At 42.3% G+C, this 19,246-nt stretch overlaps 2 protein-coding genes across 2 annotated transcripts in view; both read right to left on the bottom strand.

The window, feature by feature from the left end:
* Window positions 1-3,117: 3,117 nt before the first annotated feature.
* LOC105996715 (chromosome unknown open reading frame, human C5orf15) lies at window positions 3,118-7,464 on the bottom strand. The gene is made up of 2 exons (XM_013030896.1): window positions 7,000-7,464; window positions 3,118-4,124 (listed from the first exon to the last, which is right to left on the bottom strand). The coding sequence occupies exons 1-2, from the start codon at window positions 7,462-7,464 to the stop codon at window positions 3,993-3,995; spliced, it is 597 nt and encodes a 198-aa protein (XP_012886350.1). The 3' UTR covers window positions 3,118-3,992.
* Window positions 7,465-15,531: 8,067 nt separating this feature from the next.
* The window catches only part of Vdac1 (voltage-dependent anion channel 1), a 32,577-nt gene continuing 28,862 nt past the window's right edge, over window positions 15,532-19,246 (bottom strand). Inside the window, exons 8-9 of the mRNA XM_013030965.1 lie at window positions 17,546-17,603; window positions 15,532-16,473 (exon numbers count right to left, since the gene is read on the bottom strand). Coding sequence (XP_012886419.1) covers window positions 16,382-16,473; window positions 17,546-17,603 — 150 coding nt within the window. The 3' untranslated portion in view covers window positions 15,532-16,381. The remainder of the gene's footprint in view (window positions 16,474-17,545; window positions 17,604-19,246) is intronic.

Raw genomic sequence — 19,246 nt, 5'->3', positions numbered from 1 at the left:
ACTCAAGGATGAACAGGGAAAATAGTTGGGAAGCTCCAATGTAGCTCCATCTGTCACTTAGCAGGGACATGAATCCTGGATATCTCAGGATAAACCCAGCTCTGACAAGCTGTGCACCTCAAGAGAGCCCCAGTGCGGGTGGAGGGGTGAGGGGGGATAGGAAGGGGAGAAGTTGGGAAGGCAGCTAGGACTTTGAGCCACTCCTGCACAATTCCCTCCCCAGCTCCCTCTTCTCTGTGTCTAAGGCTACTGCTGACTCATCCGTGGTCAGTGAGGTGAATGTAAATGCCTCCTCATGTACAAAGTCCTTTCAAAAACATTCATCTTTTCCTCAACAGTTCTGTGAGTTAATCACCCTTCTTCCATAGTACAAGATGAGACCCATACAAAAAGCTCAGATCAAGATCAACCCTCTCTTCCCCACACCCTTGTGCATTCCCTGTGTTGACCTTTCTAGGGGCTGCAAAATGACCTGGGGAAGACTCGGTTTGGGGATCAGACCCAAAGTGGGAATCCAGCTCAATCAATACTGCCTCCCTTGAGGGGGATCTCATGTATTTGTGCTGTTAGGTTGACACAAGGGCATGTGACCAGGGAGGTTATCTAGGAAGTCAAAGATTCCCAGAACCTAACATCTCTGTGGCTCCAAGCAGACAAGTGAAGGCATTTTAGGGTTTTAGAGTCAAGGAATGAGGATGGAAGATGAAGAATTCTGGAGTGGGCAATGAGCCTTTCAATATAGAGCTTTTTTGATGGACACAAGCAATTCTAGGACTCTGGGGAGCTGGAAGACAGGTTTAGAACTCATGGGGACATGTTACTTAACTAAAATCAGACTTCCACCGAGTCACTTCACTAGCCTAGACAGCAGGAAATCACACTACTAAGGTATGTCATAAATTGTACCTAGTTCATTTCTGGAATCTGTCTTGGCATCTCCTCTCTTATTTAGTTGAATAAAATTCAATTAGTCACCAACCCATATATTCTGGCTGAAACTGGATAGACCTCAAACCTTTTCTGTTCTCTGGTAGACATCTGGTCTTCACAATAAGATGGAGCTACCTCATACAGAAGCCAGAACAAATGGTTCCAGCACCAAACCAAGCTGAGAAAGCAGAAGTGCTACCATTCCCGCTTCACACATATCACACACACACACACACACACACACACACACACAAAACAACAACAACAACAAAAGTGACCTCTTTTACTTCACCAGGGAGCAGCTGGTCTGATTTGGGGGGAAAGATGGCACTTCAGTGTGAATTAGTGTCTGGTAGGAATGTGGGTGTATGGACAATGTATGATATACTATATCCTGGCCCTCATCCCCAAAGTACAGGTGTGTCCAGGACCAGATGTGTGATCCTGCGCAGAGCTAAGGCTGCCTTAGTTCCCACTGCATCTAGTTTCTCAAAAACTTTATCTAAACAATTTAAGCCTGGGGCTGGGAAGGTGGCTCAGTGGTAGAATGCTTGCCTTGCATGCATGAGGCCCTGGGTTCGATTCCTCAGCACCACATAAGCAGAAAAGGCTGGAAGTGGCACTGTGGCTCAAGTGATAGAATGCTAGCCTTGAGCTGGAGAGCTGAAGGGTAGCGCCCAGAGTTCAGGCTCCACTACCAGCCAAAAAGAAAAAGAAAAAAAGAACAATTCAAGCCTGTTGCCAATGGCTCACACCTATAATCCTAGCTACTCAAGAGGCTGAGATCTGAGGATCATGGTTCAAAGCCAGTCTGGCAGGAAAGTCCATGAGACTCATCTCCAATAAACTACACAGAAAAATCAGGAAGTGGCTTTGTGGCTCAAGTGGTAGAGCGCTAGCTTTAAGCAAAAGAAGCTCAGGGACAGCACCTAGGCTGAGTTCAAGCCCCAATTCAGGCCTGGAAAAATGCCAGGCAGTACCAAGTTGGAAGGCAGGAAGGAAGTAACAGCCATATCCTGTCCTCAAACACTCTGTGAGGCAAGTCATACATTCCACAAAAGAGCCTGTGCACACTTCTACAACTTGATTCCTAAAACCCAGTCAAGACAGGCCAGCCTGCCTGCCAGGACAAATCTTCAACGTTTATTTCCTTTTCAGCTAAGACACAGAAACTATGGGATAACCCATTATGCCATCATGGCAAACACTGAACACTGGTCTATCCAGAAAGCATATCTAGAAGATGTGAGCAGATCACAGATAGATGAGTAAGGTGCTTCAGTGTTGGCATCTCAAATGTGGGTTCTAAATTCCTCCCCTCTGGCAGCTCCAATACCTTGTCAGTCCAGCAGCATTTTCAATCTATGTTAGACATGATGCTCCAAGCCAAAGGCCATTGGATGGCAGCATTGGAACTTGTACCGCAAACTGCAAGAAGAAATACAGTGCTACATGGCCCTAGATGCACCAAGAATGGTCCTGCAGGCAGAGGCAGCCTTCTAGAAAAAGGGAGCCAAGGATGCTACTTTGCTAAAGTGTCAATACATGTCAGCACCCAGCAGTAAGCCTAAGAAAACTGCTGAAATGGACGTGGCATTCCTTGCAGGCAGGGTTCTACAGCTGACAGGGACTACAGGCTACTCAGCTCACTTCCTCCCAGATGTGGGACTATGCTGTTCCTACTACATATGGCCAGTGAAATGAAACATGCTTGGAAAAGCACTGATTTATATCTTTGCCATTTATTTTTTAAAATCTTATTCAAAATATTAAATAATACAATTTCAGATATGAAAAAAATTGCTGCAATAAAACAGTTCAGGTGTATATCCATTGTGCTTCCCTTATTGAAAGTCAGCTGTCCGCTGGAGAGGACGGTGGACGGCACTGCTACTCCAGCTCTACCCAAAGCATGTGACCACTGGCTCCTCTGGGCTTTGGTTAGCACACAGTAAAGATAAGGTTTCCATGACAACAGGGTTCAAATCACATATTTACATACTGATCAATTCTTTATGATAGAAACACGGGCTAAAGTGAAATATAGTAAATAATTTCCAGTTGCTGTAAACAACCAACAATAAAACAAGATAGGCATGGGAAGATCATTGTGCATACATACATACATATATACGTGTATACATACATATATACGTGTACACAATGTATACTATGTATGTATGGATATATGTCCTCTAAGTATACAAACCACTTCCAGTAATTTTAATTTGAAAGGCCTATATATATTATTTAAATGATATATTTAAATGATAATGACCTAAAAGTTTATTCCATCTTATTACACAGTAAGAAACAAAGTGAACAAATGTAACTTTAAACTCTTCCCATTGCTTGAAACCTTTGAGACCAGAGCTACAAATGAACTGCTAAAATTAACTGTTCACGCATTTAGTTCTTTATCACAGTTTCCACCTCTAAATTTAATTCAGTAATTCAAACCAAAAACTGCTATCAATATATTTTATCTTATGCTCACTGCAAACTATATTCTCTTTTGCCAGAGTTTCTGACATATTTAATGTGTTGCCTAAGACTGTGGTCAGATTGAACAAGATCACTATTTTGTGTTTTAATTCCCTAAAAATATCCAGAGTTCTCTTAAGAGAAAAAAAGTATTACTTTAATGCAAAACATCATCACACATAATACCCTTGTACTTACAGTGTGGGACCAATAAGAAATAAGTGCTTTAAAAAATAGCATTTGGATGGCAAAGAGTAGATCTGAATCAGCAGTATTATCTACGTTAGAATTTTTTTTAAGTTTGGAATCTTTTACAAGTAGTATTAATTTCAGAAAAAACAATAAATGGAAAATAATAAAAACTGTAAATATAAGGTGATGCTTAACTCATACTTTGGACACCTGATTAACTCAGCTCTAAAAGTATTTGTGACATTTAATTTCCAAAGCACCAAGGCAAAAGAGAGATCCACCTCTCATTTAAGTACCAAATGCCTGTGGCAAACATCTGCACAATATCATATATAAAAAGTCAAGCAAATAAAATGACATAATAAGCAAACTCAAATCACAGTGCTTTAAAAAATATAATCATTGGTAATCTTTAGAGAAGGCATAGCCTCATTAACATTCTGGTCTAGACGATGATATTCCACTGTTTTGGAACAAAGGCCATCCCGCCATTTCCTGCTTTGAACTAGAAGGAAAATCTGGAATAAAATAACATTAATTAGATATGCAAAAGAGAAAACAGAAGATATATTAAAACTTTTTGTAGCAAGTTCTCTCCTTCTCTCTTTCTCTGTCTCTCTTCTAGATTCCCAATCACAAAAATGAAGTAACATCAAAAATACTATGTTGTTTTCTATCTTGCTAACAAGATCAGACAATGCTTCTGAAATGTCAGGATACTCAAAAGGTTTGGGAAGACTCCATTCATTGATTGGCTCTATCTTCAGAGCCTGAGCTTAGAACCTGAGGTGGAGCCCAGGAGCCTGTGTGTTTCACTAGTGCCTGAGTTCATAATAAAGAAAGCTAGGCACCAAACACTGACTCCAATACTTACAAAGCTAGGAACACAGCTCAGTAACCACAAATAACTCAGTTTCTTTGCTGATTTCTATTGTTAGATTCACTGATTCTCAAAGGTAGAGGGGCATTTTGAAATTATTTGGCCCAGTTTTCTCATTTCCAAGTAACAAAATCAAGGTCTTCCAGAGGAAGATGGCTTACAAGAAATCACAAAGCCAGGGGGAATGGGTTCGATTCCTCAGTACCACATAAGCAGAAAAAGCCAGAAGGGGCGCTGCGGCTCAAGTGGTAGAGTGCTAGCCTTGAGCAAAAGAAGCTCAGGGATAGAGCCCAGGCCCCAGGACGAGAGAGAGGAGAGAGAGAGAAAAGAGAGAGGAGAGAGAGAGAGGAAAGGGAGAAAGAGAGAGAGAGAGAGAAAGAAAGAAAGAGAGAGAGAGAGAGTGTGTGTGTGTGTGCGCGCGCACTGGGCGCTGCTGGCTCTTGCTTATAATCCTAACTATTCAGGAGGCTGAGAATCAAAGTTCAAGGCCAGCCCGGGCAAGAAAGTCTGGGAGACTCTTATCTCCAATTAACCACCAGAAAACCTGAAGTGGCTATGTGGCTCAAGCGGGAGAGCTCTGGCCCTGAGCTAAAGAGCACAGGGACAGTGCCCATGCCCAGAGTTCAAGCTCCACAATCAACAACAACAACAACAACAAAAAACAGAAATCACAAAGCAAGCTACAAGTCAAGAACTAAGATTTCCTGAGCACTAACTATTAAAAAGGAAATATGTGCTTCATTCCCCACTAAGACTTTTGAAATGTTCAGCTGCTCAACTCTGGGACTGTGATGAGTTGTGCCCTCATGTTAAATGAACCATCCATCTATGCCTCCTTTGCCTCATGTAACCAAACAAACAAACACCAGCACAGAAATGTTCACCACAATATTATTTCTGAACCAAAAAGAGAAATAACCTAAATGTCTAATAGGAAAATAACTGAATTGATTCACCACACTTTTTAAATATTATGAAAAATGCTCATGATTAGACAAAAATCAAAATACAAAACTCTATGAGATATGAAGCTGGGCAAATAGTGGCTCACACCTATAATTCTAGCTGAAATCTGAGAATCCAGGTTCAAAGCTAAGCCCAGGCTGAAAACTCTGTGACACTCATCTCCAACTAACCAGTAAATTAAAGCCACAAGTGGAGATGTGGCTCAAGTGGTAGAGCATCAGTCTTGAAAGAAAAGGCCAAAGGAGGGCATAAAGACCTAAGTTCAAGCTCCAGTACTAGCACCAAAACAAAAACAAAAAAAACCCACAAAAACAAACTATCTAAAAGTTGTAACATACATATATATTTATCTTTGTAAACTAGAAACACATTAAATGTTGTATAGGCTATATTCAATTTTTCCTCAATGTCTCCAAAGTCATTTTTTTCTTGTTTTTTGTTTTGGTTGGTCATGGGGCTTGAATTCTGGACCTGGGCGCTGTCCCTCAGCAATTCAGCTCAAGGCTAGCACTCTACCACTTGAGCCACAGCATCACTACACATTAAATGTTAATAATGCTCTAGATAGTAATGAGTTGCTTAAATTCTTTCTTTTCCCCTGAATACTGTCCTTGAACTTCTTTTGCTCTAGGCTAGCACTCTACCATTTGAACCACTTGAACCACAGCACCACTTCTGGCTTTTTCTGTTTATGTGGTGTTTATGTAGTTCTGAAGAATCGAACCCAGGGCTTCATGCATGCAAGACAAGCACTCTACCACTAAGCCACATTCCCAGCCCTTTCTTTGATTTTCTTGAGACCAGGTCTCATTATGTAGTTCAGATTATACTAGAATTCACTATGTAAACTGGTCTCAAATGTATGATCCCCCAGCCATAAACTCCTGAATGCTAGGGTATAGATATGTGCCAGTATACCCAGCCTAAATTTTACTAAGCTCTTGTATTTTCTTAATTAGATAAAATAAACACGTAATACTTTCATAACCAGAAAAGTTATTGCAAAATCATTGGGGTCAACAATAAAAGGTAAAATTAGTAAATAAACTTTCTTGCTCCACAAGTATTTCCACTGGAACAGTGATACTAAATAAGATAAACCATTTTAAAAAAAATCACCAGGGAGCAAAGTATAATGACACATACCTATAATCTTAGGACTCAGGAGGCTGAAGCAGGAGAATCATGGGTTCTAGACTAGCCTTGACTACACAGAAAGATCTTGTCTCAAAACACATGCACCCATGTACACATGCACACACACACACAAGTGAGCTTTGACTTTGTCCGTTCAAAGAAATAATATGACTTTTTTTTTATCTTTTAGCAGTATGGGGATTAAACTGAGAGCCTCACAGTTGCTCTACTACTTGAGCTATGCTGCCAGCCTAATTCTTCCTCTATTGTCTGTAATTTGTTCAAATATATCATAGGTTTATAAACTGATTAGACACCCAACTTTTTACCACCACTTTTAACCTGACTAAAAAATAATTTGAAAATAACTGATAGTAAAACTAAAAGGACTTAAAAAGTCTCAAACTTACCTTCCTTTTGTTGTGATATGTAACATAAACAACAGCAATACAAAAAGCAAAAATAATAAGGTGGAAAAAGAAGTGGCTATCTTCCTCTTCTACTTCTGAGGATGGGGCCTTAAAAGATTTCACTGACTGTTCGATTTCCATATAACCCCTGTTTTCTTCCAAAGTCTCATCAGGCTCATCGTCCCTGGGGCTGGTGGTCCAGTCATAGTCTGGTTCTCCATAATCCCCATTGTCCAGAGAGTCTTTGACGGTAGATGGAGAACTATTCAGTGTGAGAAGATCCTCCTCCTCCATGCTAGGATCTTCATTGTTCTCAGCCTCCTCTTGGGACAGTGAGGTAGTAGGTGAGGGACGGGGAGCTACGGATGTTCCTCTACTTTTTCCTGTACTAGTTGGAGGAGGGAGAGTGGTACTGATTTGAGAAACAGAAGGTTTGGTTTTGTTTTCCTGTGAGAAAGTATTCATGTTTGAAGAAGAAATATCTGTATTTTGTACAGGTTGGCCAGTGGGCTCTGTTCCTAATACATAGGAAATAAAGAAAAACATTATATAAAAATCTCCACCTTTAACTCTACTAAGCAAAAAGCTTCTGTACCCCTTTTCACTAAGCATTCCTCTTTGCTAAGAGTTATAACTTTCTACAAAGTAGTTAAATTTCAATGGCTATCTGTTATATTTCTTTAGTCTCTTGACTGCCTGGCTCATGGATTTCACTACCACAACTGGTCCCTTACTGCTATTGTTAAGTGACAGTTGCTTTGTCAGATAGTAACAATGTGCAGCATAATATCTGTAGCATAGCCTGTACTGGAAGAAGAGTCAGATCTAAGTGCCCATCCCCACATTGTTTTCCTTTAACAGAGGCTGGACTTCATCACCATTTAAGATCACCCAATAAAAGATAAGGAATTTGGACCTAATACTTTCAACACTATATAACAAACTTAAGCTATAGCCAGAGGCTGGTGGCTCACACCTGTAATCCTAGTTACTCTTGAGGCTGAGATCTGAGGATTAAGGTTAGAAGTCAGCCCAGGCAGGAAAGTTTATCTCCAATAAACTATTGAGAAAAAGCTGGAAGTGGTGCTGTGGCTCAAGTGGTAAAGCAAGTGGTAAATGTTAGCCTTGAGCACAAAGAGGCTCAAGGACAGCACCTAGGCCTTGAGTTCAAACCCTAGAACTGGAAAGAAAGAGAGACAGAGAGAGAAGCTATAAGCTGCTATAGATATCATTTCTAAATGATATTTGAACTGAAAGACTCCTTCCTTCAAATTTAAAAGAAAAAATGATACAAAGGAAGCAGGAGAAAAATCCTAAAAGACAAGAATTAGAAATTGAAAGCTAAGTGACAACTAGACAAATTTTAAGATTGAGAAAGGCAATCTAGGTATAGGAAATGGCACCAAAACAGATAAATTATTTTACTGTGCTGCTACCTATTCAGCACAGTGCGTTTACTGAAGTACACAAAAGGATCCATCACATCCATCCCAGGGGACCTTGCGGAGGCAGGCAGGCACAGAAGAAAGATTATTACAAGGTTTATTAGAGGAGCCATATGTGCCCCGGAGAGAACGCACATGGCAGCCTCCACTATCTAGATAGTAGTGAGGTCTGGGATAGGAAGTGAGGTAGATGGGAGTTCAGGTGGGTCTGGGTGGAGAAAGGGAGGATACAGCTGTATGGCAGGAACTGAGGGCAGGGAGGAGCTCAGGTCTGGGTGGAGCTGAGGAACAAAGGTGGGCATAATGCTTACAGTACATGAAAAAAATTAACCATTAGGGACACAAATTAAAACCACAAGCCAGGCACTGGGGTCTCATGCCTGTAATCCTAGCTACTCAGGAGGCTGAGAACTAAGGCAAACTGTGAAGGGCATATACAGATATCCGAATACTCTTTGTATATTTGTTTTTATGTGAACTTAAAAACTTGTCTAAAGATCAGAGGTTAACAGGTGAAAAAAAATACAGCAGAGGGGCCCATCAGCTACACTGGACAGTGATGAAAATAAGCCACTCATGGGCAGCTATGGGAGGGAAGGAATGAGAAAGAAGGAACAGCTTACACTAAGCAAAAGGAAATGTACATATCACCCTGTTTGGAAGAAATAGTGTACTGTCAAAGTTTGTGGAGTTCACAAGCCTTATAGGCCATGATGATAACAATTTGCCTTGTGAAGGTTAAAATGTGTTTGTGACTTTAGCTAAGTATCACTATCCCACAGTATTATGAAACTTATGTAACCACAATCTCAATAAAGAAATTAAAAAAAAAAACTTATCTAAAAAAGTCTGTTCTAGGTCTGGGAAGGTAGCTCGGTGGTAGAGTGTTTGCCTTGCATGCATGAGGCCCTGGGTTCGATTCCTCAGCACCACAGAAGCAGGAAAAAAAAAGCTGGAAGTGGCCCTGTGGCTCAAGTGGTAGAGCGCTAGCCTTGAGCTGAAGAGCCGAAGGACAGCGCCCAGGCCCAGAGTTCAAGCCCCACAACCGACAAAAAAAAAAAAAAAAAGCAAACCAGTAATAAAATAGACTATTATGGCATTTTCCAAATTTTAGTCATTACTCTGCTGATAACTTCTTATGATATTAAGTTCATATTAATGGCACTTAAGGCTACTGATTTCCAAGAGTCATACTTAAGTAACAAGGAAGTATTTTTGATAATTCTGAAGGCAAGTATCAATAAATACAGTATTGATCATTGTTTTTAGCACATTAGTAAGAGCAATGATAAACAATTCTGGGCTGGAAGTGGTGCTGTGGTTCAAGCCATAGAGCGCTCGCCTTGAGCTGAAGAGCACAGGGACAGCGCCCAAGCCCAGAATTTAAGCCCCACGACCAACAAAAAACAAAATTCTGGGCTGGGAATGTGGCTTAGTGGTAGAGTGTTTGCCTAGCATCCATGAAGCCTTGGGTTCAATTCCTCACTACCACATAAACAGAAAACACTGGAAGTGTCCCTGTGGCTCAAGTGGTAGAGTGGTAGCCTTGAGCAAAAGCAGCTCAGGGACAGTGCCCAGGACCTGAGTTCAAGCCCCAGGACTTGGGGGGGGGGGACTGGAGGGGGGTAACAATTCAACATTCTTTAACATGTTAAATAATCATTAGAATATTCAATGTCTAAGGAGAGAAGAAAAAAGAGAAGCAAAAAAAAAAGTCTTTTCATCAATGCTGTATAATTACAAAAGTCTTCCATCACTTGTTTTTCTTTTTTTTTTCTGTCGGTCCTGGGGCCTGAAATCTGGGCCTGGGCGCTGTTCCTCAGCTCCTCAGCTCAAGGCTAGCGCTCTACCACTTGAGCCACAGCACCACTTCCAGCTTTTTCTGCTTCTGTGGTGCTGAGGAATCGAACACAGGGCCTCATGCATTCAAGGCAAACACTCTACCACTGAGCCACCTTCCCAGCCCCAATATCACTTATTTTTTGTTTTGTTTCGTAGCCAGTCCTGGGGCTTGAACTCAGGGCCTGGGCACTGTCACCGAACTTCTTCTGCTCAAGGCTAGCCCTCTACCACTTGAGCCACAGTGCCACTTCTGGCTTTTTCTGTGTATGTGGTATTGAGGAATTGAACCCAGGGTATCATGTGTGCTAGGCAAACACTCTATCACTAAGCCACATTCCCAGCTCACACATCACTGGTATCATATCCCAAAAGATAGCAGTTCAAAGCCAGCTCAGACAGGACAGTCCATGAGACTCTTACTTCCAATTAATCTCAACAAAAGAAATTAAAATCACAATTGCTACGTATCTATCAGCCTGGCTAAAATAAAACCTAATAATGACAATATCAAAAGGTGGTGAGGATGAAGAGAAAACTTGTTACTGGTGGGAAGGCAAAACAAAATAACCACTCTGGAAAACAATTTAGAAGCATGTCAAAAAAAAACAAAAACAAAACTTATCTACGCAACTAGCATCTAAGTCAAAATTTTACTCTTGGACATTTATCCCAGAGAAATAAAAATGCACGTTAAGGCAGAAACCCATACACCAATGTTTATAGCAGGTTTATTCTTCTTGGTGGTGGTAGTGGTCGTAGTCGAGGGGATTTAACTCAGGGCCTCTGGGCGCTGTCCCTCAGCATTTTCTGCTCAAGGCCAGCGCTCTACCACTTGGAGCCACAGCGCCACTTGCAGTTTTCTGGTGGTTCAGTGGAGATAAAGAGTCTCACAGACTTTCCTGCCTAGGCGGGCTTTGAATCCTGATCCTCCGATCTCAGCCTTGGGGTGTAATTAGGATGACAGGCGTGAGCCACCAGCTCCAGGCTTAAATCATCCTCCTTTGTGCCTAATGCATGTGGAGTTTAGGATTTTTGAGTTCGAGCCTCGGGAGGTCCAGCACAAAAAAATCAATCAATCAATCAATCAATGAAAATAAACTGGAGATTTCCACGATCGCTATTGGGTCAAGAGGCTCGGGACGCCGCCGCCACTCCCCCCTCTCCGTACATCTCCTCACCTGTCCTCTCAGGCCTTGGGAAATCCCACCATCTCGGACCTCTCCCCACCCCACTAGCCCCCCTCCGCCCCCCCCCCCGCACCCGCCCCTCGCCCCGGCCGCCCAGAGACCGCTCGGTCCGCTCGGGACATCCGGAAGCGCCTTCCCCGGCCCGGCCCGGCTCCCGACCGACCCCGCGCCCCGGCCCTCGCCGTCTCCTCACGCCCGTCGGGCCACCGCGTCCCCTTTACCAGCTGGCACGGCAGAAGCCAACAGGAGCGCCAGGACGAGCGGCCCCGCCAGCCCGCCGGGGACCCGGATGCCCAACACCGGCAGCAGGTTGGTTGGCATGGCCCCTCTCATCTTCCCCAGGGCGGCAGCCGCCATAACGGAACCAGCCGGGAACCAGCGCTGTTGCTAGGTTCTGCGTCATGACGCCGGACATGCGTAAGGCGCCGCGCCCGAGCCGTCTAACGTCCCAGCGTGATGACGTGGTGCCGGAGCCGCTGAAAGGGCGCCGGTCTGCCTCCCACGTGACGGGTCACTGGCGGGAGCGAACTCGCCTTCCGCCACAAAAGGTAAAAGCAAGGAAAATGTCGATGGAGGACACACGTAAGTGATGGAATTTTAATCATTCTTAGCCTCCCCTGCAGCCATTTATTATCTCAACAAATACTCAGTTCATATTTCGGGTGCAACAGTGAATGAACCCCAAGCGTATGCAGTTTACTTCCTGGTGAGGGAGACTATAATGTAAAGAATACATTACCTAAGATGGCAAGTATATATTTGTTCTACGTATACGGTTAAGTTATATATAGCTATAGTTGATTAGTTATTAGTTTATATAGTTACCTAATTATAAACCATGTATATGATAATAATATATATAATACGCACGCATGTATATGTTTATACATATACATATACACATGTATATGTTTATGAAGGGAAACCAGGGAAGGAAATCCTGAAAACTAGCTTCCAGACTTCCTAAAATACACTCCTATTGCAGTTTAAATTTTGTAAGCTAAAAGCCTTGCTAGATGAAGATTTAGAAACTCCCAAGAAGTTTGGTTAGGGCCCTGACACAATGCTTTTGTTCAGCATGTTCTGTGAATGTTTCCTTCATAAACACCTACAAGCTTCCATTCATCAATTTTCAGGAAATCAATGTAGCACAAAGTCCATATTTATTGTGTCCACAGCCCTGTGTCATTTCCTCAGAAGAGTGCTGCTGTCCCCAAAGACAACGGAGCTACCTCTACAGAGAAGGGCCTGTGTTCCCAATCAGGTTTCCCCACACCATTTATCTGGCCCCAGGACAGCACAGAAACACATAAACTCTTGTTAAGAAAACTAAGAAGTCATTCATCTCATTTTCACAAGTCTACCACGAGCCCTTTGAGGGAATGTTGCCCTTACTGCAACCCTCCAGGTTAGCCAAAGCACATAATCTTGCCAAGTGCCCAGGAGTTTTAGACAGAAAACACCATTCATTTTCAGGAATAAGCCGCTTCAGTCCTAACTTCTACTTGTTTGGAGATTGTTTCAGACTTGAAGAAGGCTGTTATAAATTTAACACACTGCAGTCCTCTTCTTTGATACTTTGCTCATTTGTCCCCATAACAAATTTGCCTCAAATCTTTTAATGAATGTTTTGCATGGTGATATATCACAACACACTGCATACAATAGGCATATAATAAATAACTTGTATGTAAAAGATGTTCTCATATTCAGAGGACCCTTATATATAAATATATATATGTATATTTCAAAATATAACAGCTGCATGTCCTTATAAGCCTGATGACATTATGATAAACACAGTTTCTGGACAGCTTAACAAAATACTAAAAATCTGATAATTTTTTCTTCTTTGGGAAGTATTAGGGTTTAAACTCAGGGCCTTGAGCTTATTAGACAGGCTATCACTTGAGCCATGCACCCAGCCCTTTTGGCTTTGGTCAATTTTGAGATAGGGTCTTGTATGCTAGTCCAGCCAGGACTGCAGTCTATTTATGCTTACCAAATAACTGGGAAGATAAGCCACCATACTCAGCATATTGGGGTCTGCTTTTACCCAGGCTAGCCTTGTTTCTGACTCCTGATCTCAGCCTACCAAGTAGCATGAGCCACCTCACAAAGCTCTGACACTTTAGAAATACCACTTTCAAACATCAAAAAAGTAAAAAAAAAAAATTCAGGGTCTGGGAATGTGGCCTAGTGGTAGAGTGCTTGCATACATGAAGCCCTGGGTTTGATTTCTTAGTACCACATACAAAGAAAAAGCCAGAAGTGGCACTGAGGATCAAGTGGCAGAGTGCTAGCCTTGAACAAAAGCAGATCAGGGACTGTGCCCAGGCCCTGAGTTCAAGCCCCAGTACCCCCCCCCAAAAAAAAAATCTGCCTAAAAGCAAAAATGGAGTTATTTGTTGAGGTTGGACAATGTGCAGGTAGAAATCACTGGCATTATGGATGAAATTCTACAATCAAGTTAATTTTAAATCAGGGAGTGTCAGACTCAGAGGGATAACAGCTGTTATTTCTAAATGTGACTATCAGATGTTGATGTATGCTTACACACACACACACACCATATTCAGCTGAAGACAAAAAAACGTGTATCAGGACCATTAAAATGGACAAATTTACACGAACATAAATTTAATTTGCATGTATGTGAACTTCTAGAGCAAACTCCAAAATGACCCCTGGCTGTGGCCTACTGGTAGAAACTTATGAATATAATGGGTTTTTTATACCTGATTAGGTTACTTCACCAAGCACTTAACTTTCTGGAAGAGAAAATCATCCTTGGGAGTAGGGAGAATGCCTAATCTAATCAGCCCTTAAAAGGGACAAGGTAGCCAGGTGCCAGTGGCTTACGCCTGTAATCCTAGCCACCTGAGGATCGCAGTTCAAAGCCAGCCCAGGCAGGAAAGTCCATGAGATTCTTATCTCCAATTAACTACCAGAAAAACACAAGTGGTGCTGTGGCCCAAGTGGTAGAGCACTCACCTTGAGTTGAAGAGCTGAGGGATAGCACCCAGGCCCAGAGTTCAAGCCCACAACCAACAACAAAAAAAGGGGTGGGGGGAAGGGGGACAAGGTAATGGCTCATTCCTGTAATCCTGGATATGCAGAAGGCTGAGAGCTAGAAACCAGAAAAAGTCCTTGTCACTCCCTCTACAATTAACTAGCAAAAAAAATCCTTTACCAGATGTATGGTTCAAGTGGTAGAGCACCAGCTGTGAGCAAGAAAGCTGAGAGCATAAAGCTCTGAGTACTGACACATAAAGAAAAAAGGATGAGATCTTCCTGGAAGAGATTTCAAGTATAAGAGGAATTAGACAGGAGCAGTTTTTATATTCTTCATACTAGATATAAAGATAACATTCTGGTGTGCTCCAGGCCCAGAGAATGGTCCTGAGCTGTTGACAAGGAAATAAGGACTTCTACGCTACAACCAAAAAAGGACTCCTGCTAAACCATGTGGAGGATGTCAAGCATTTTGCTGATGAGAACAAAACTTAGTTGGCAACCCAGTTTCAAGCATTATGAGAACCGGAGCAGAGCCCACACACCTGCCCAGGCTCCTGCAAAAAATATAAACAAGTGAAGGTTTTATGATTTGCTTTGGAATAGGGTCTGGCTATGTAGCCCAGTCTGGCCTCAAAAATCACAATCCTGCCAGGTGCTGGTGGCTCACACCTATAATCCTAGCTACTCAGGAGGCTGAGAAATGAGGATGACAGTTTAAAGCCAGGCAGGGCAGGAAAGTCCATGAGACTCTTATCTCCAATTGGCCACCAAAAAAAAAAAAAAGGAAAGTAGTGCTGTGGCTCCAAGTGGTACAGCACCAGCCTTCAGCAAAAAAGCTCAAGAACAGCATCCAGCTCTGAGTTCAAGCCCCACAACTGACCAAAAAAACACAACAACAACAACAAAAAAAAAACAACTCACAACCCTAACAGGTATATAGTCTTTTGTATAATGAGAGAAAAAACAATAAGGGAACAACGAATAAATCAAAACCAATGCTCTGTTCATTTCTATTTTTATTAATAATGACAACAGGAGGGTGAGGTTTCAATATTTTATTCAAGTTTTATTTTAAGTGATGTTAATTACAGCATTGGAAGGGGAAGGACCTAATTCCACACAAAATGGAAGACTCTATAATGTACCCATTAACTTGCTAAAAAATAAATTGAGTGGTGAGAATATAACAAGTCCAATTTAGTGTTGTCACCATGTGATTACAGTCACACAGGCTCTTTCCAGTGTGTCTCTGGAGCTCCTGGAAGTGATTTCAAACTCCGTGCAAGGGTGAAAAGAAAAACCACAACACGAAAAAGAATTATGTCCTGAATTATTGGCTTCATCATACCCACCCTCTCCACCCAAAAATGGCACGAAAAGAAATAACTAACACACCCTGCTGACTACTTTTGGTTGTAAAAGAGGTTGGATGATGGGCGAGGGTGGAAACTGGGGCATGAAGATCTGTCTGAAAAAGTCCTTTTCAAATGAGTCTTACACACCATCGAGCAATGAGAACTTCTCATCAATAAGAGTTAAGGAGAGCAAGGTTCGAATCTCAGGAAGTCACAATTTCATTCACTGACTCAATACAGATTAACAAGGAGCCTACAGTTCATTATTAGTTTCCATTTGCCGCAATTCCTAGATTTAAAAACGAAGAAACCTGGCATCTTTAGAGGAGCTACTAAGTTCTCCCCATGCTACAGCTGAAAGGATCTTTTTTGGAATCGGGTTTCTTCTGTAACACCTTAAAGCTGAATCATCTTTAAACCTGGAGATCTAACATAATATTTAGCATTCTTGCATCCCAAACAGACAACATTAAAAGGTACACTAAATTCTGAAGGTAGCTATGCTGCTTAAAATTAACGATTGTACAGTATTCATTTATGCTTGAAATTCCAGTCCTAGACCAAGCTTGTGGCCGCCGGCGTTGACATTTTTGCCATCCAGCAGAGCTGACAGCGTCAGTTTGATACCTGCAGGGCAGAAGCCAGAGAGAATAAAGGGGAAAAGATGGAGGAAACAAAAGAGAAGTTAACCCCAAATTCAGAACTTGCTCCAGACATGATTGGTCAAAGCCAAACTACCTGACTCTTGTGCTGCTCATTTTAGAATGCCATTTGACCAGCAGATGTCCTAGCAGGAACTTACATAACAACTAGCCCTGTTCCACAGAGCAGAGAATCTACCCAGATACACTTCTGGGCCTCCCACTTTTTTTTCCCTCTCATTGTCTCACTACAGCAATTTAGTCTGTCTCTCGCTGATACCACACAGTTTACCGCTTGCACAATCATCCCGAGAGGAAAGTCCAACCCTGAATCAGGCCTGAGGCTTGGCAGTCACCTTCACAGAGTGTGCATACATGCACAGCGTGCATGCACACATAAACATAATGAATGTCCTGTGAGTAGTTTGTAATCTTAAATTTAACGGGCTAATTCTCCCAAAGGCAACTTGATTCCAACATTATGTTAGTCAGCCTTACAGGGTTCAAGGTGGTGGTGCTCCTGGATCTCTCACACACCACGGACTGGCCTAGCCAGCGGTGCAGAACAGCTGCAAACCACTCATTTTATTTTATTGTCTTTGGGCAATGTGATGATTTATAAGCTAGTTGTGAGCACCTATTAGAGATAAATACCACATATTTTATACACTGCAAAGAAAGGACAGGAGAAAATAGCCCCCCAAAAAACGTATCTTGGTGCCAGCAGCTCACACCTGTAATCATACTCAGGAAGCTGAGATCTGAGGATTGCAGTTCAAAGACAACCCAGGCAGGAAAGTTTGTGAGAGTTACCTCCAATTAACCACCAAAAAAACCTTGAGCTATGTGGCTCAAGTGATAGAGTATCAGTCTTGAACAAAAAGAGGTCAGGGAGAGCACCCAGGCCCTGAGTTTAAGCCCCACAACCAACCAAAAAAAAAAAAAATTCCTTTACAATTATCCTACTACAGGCATTTTCTAAGCAATAGCATATATCAGCAACCCAGCACCCCATTTTTTTAACAGAGAACTGACTTCTCACAGGAGTTAAGACATACCTGGCTTTAGGGTTTGAGTGTACCCTAGTCCAATCAGGCTGGAGTTGTTCACTTTGGCCTAAATAGAAAAAGAGATAAGGCCAAGCAAGTGAAAACATGAAGGGTTTTGAAATTACATCTTGAAAGTGAATAAGAGCTTTTTAATCAACCAACTCTAAGCTTCAGAATCAAATTACGTCCCCTGGTGACCACTTCCTTTATAGGATTCATTAAATTCAATTTGAAAATGTACCAAATGTAAGCACGCATTTTCCTGCTCAAGTTGTTGTGCACTCTTACACTGGAAACAAAGCAAGGGAGAATGAAGGCTTTTGGCAGGCAGTATTCCTTCTAACTATTCTGTTTTGCTCATCACATCCAATCAAGTCTCTTCTGCCTGTGTTTTAATGTGCCTCATGCTAAGGAGAGAAGTTCAGTTTCCAGTTCAGGAGAACCCAACTCTCTGCAGATTAAGCAAGCAAGAACTATTTGGCAACATGAGACTTCCTCATTCCACCCAGAGCAGGGTGCAGCCTACAGTGTCCCCTGACAACAGAAATTAGCCCGGCAGGAATCACTGTAAAAACTATAACCATTCAAGCAAGACTCATGAGAAATGCTATAGTGTAAGATCACATCTGATCAGTGATTTTTTTGGGGGGGGCGGGGGAGAGAATCCTGGAGCTTGAACTCAGGGCCTGGGCACTGTCCCTGAGCTTCTTTTGCTCAAGGCTAGCACTCTACCACTTGAGCCACAGAGCCACTTCCGGCCTTTTCTGTTTATGTGGTACTGGGGGAATCAAACCCAGGATATCATGCATGCTAGGCAAGCACTCTACCACTAAGCCACATTCCCAGCCCCAATCACTGATTTCTTTATCTTTTGTTTTTCAGACAGGAGCTCCTCTGTAGCCTAGGCTGGCCTGAAACTCTAATCTTTTTGCCTCAGCTTCCCAAGTGCTTGGATTATAGACATACACTACTATGCTGATCTAAGGACTGAATTCTTTTTCTTTTTTTTTTGTCGGTCGTGGGGCTTAAACTATGGGCCTGGGCGCTGTCCCTGCACTCTTCAGCTCAAGGCGAGCGCTCTACCGCTTGAGCTACACCACCATTTTCAGTTTTGTAGTGGTTAAGGAGATAAGAGTCTCACGGACTTTTCTGCCCAGGCTGGCTTTGAACCATGATCCTCAGATCTCAGCCTCCTCTGTAGCTAGGACAGGTGTGAGCCACCAGTGTCCAGCATTCTTTTTCTTTTTGTACCAGAACTAGGACCTCCTGCTCTTACTTGGCTTTTTTACACAAATCTAGTGTTCTTATTACTTGTGCTACAGCTCCACTTCTGGCTTTTTGTTGGTTAATTGGATATAAGATTCATGGATTTTTCTGCTCCACTGGCTTTGAAACATGATTCTCAGATTTCAGCCTCCTAAATAACTAAGAAAATAGGCATGAGCCAACAGCACATTGCTATGACTGATTTTTTTTTTTTTTTTTTGCAGGTGTAGAGATGCTGTTCCTGAGCTCTTTTGCTCAAGGCTAGTTCTCTAGCTCTTTAAGCCACAGTGCAATTTCTGGTTTTCTGAGGATTAATTGGAGATAAGAGTCCCACACACTTCCTGCTTGAGCTGGAATAAAACTGTGATCTTCAGATCTCAGTCTCCTGGGTAGCTAGAATTACAGGCATGAGCCACCAGTGCCTGGCTTATGACTAATTTTTTT

The sequence above is a fragment of the Dipodomys ordii genome, unplaced genomic scaffold, assembly GCF_000151885.1.
Source record: "Dipodomys ordii isolate 6190 unplaced genomic scaffold, Dord_2.0 Scaffold135, whole genome shotgun sequence".
Classification (NCBI taxonomy): domain Eukaryota; kingdom Metazoa; phylum Chordata; class Mammalia; order Rodentia; family Heteromyidae; genus Dipodomys; species Dipodomys ordii.
This window is presented reverse-complemented; position numbering and strand designations above follow the sequence as displayed.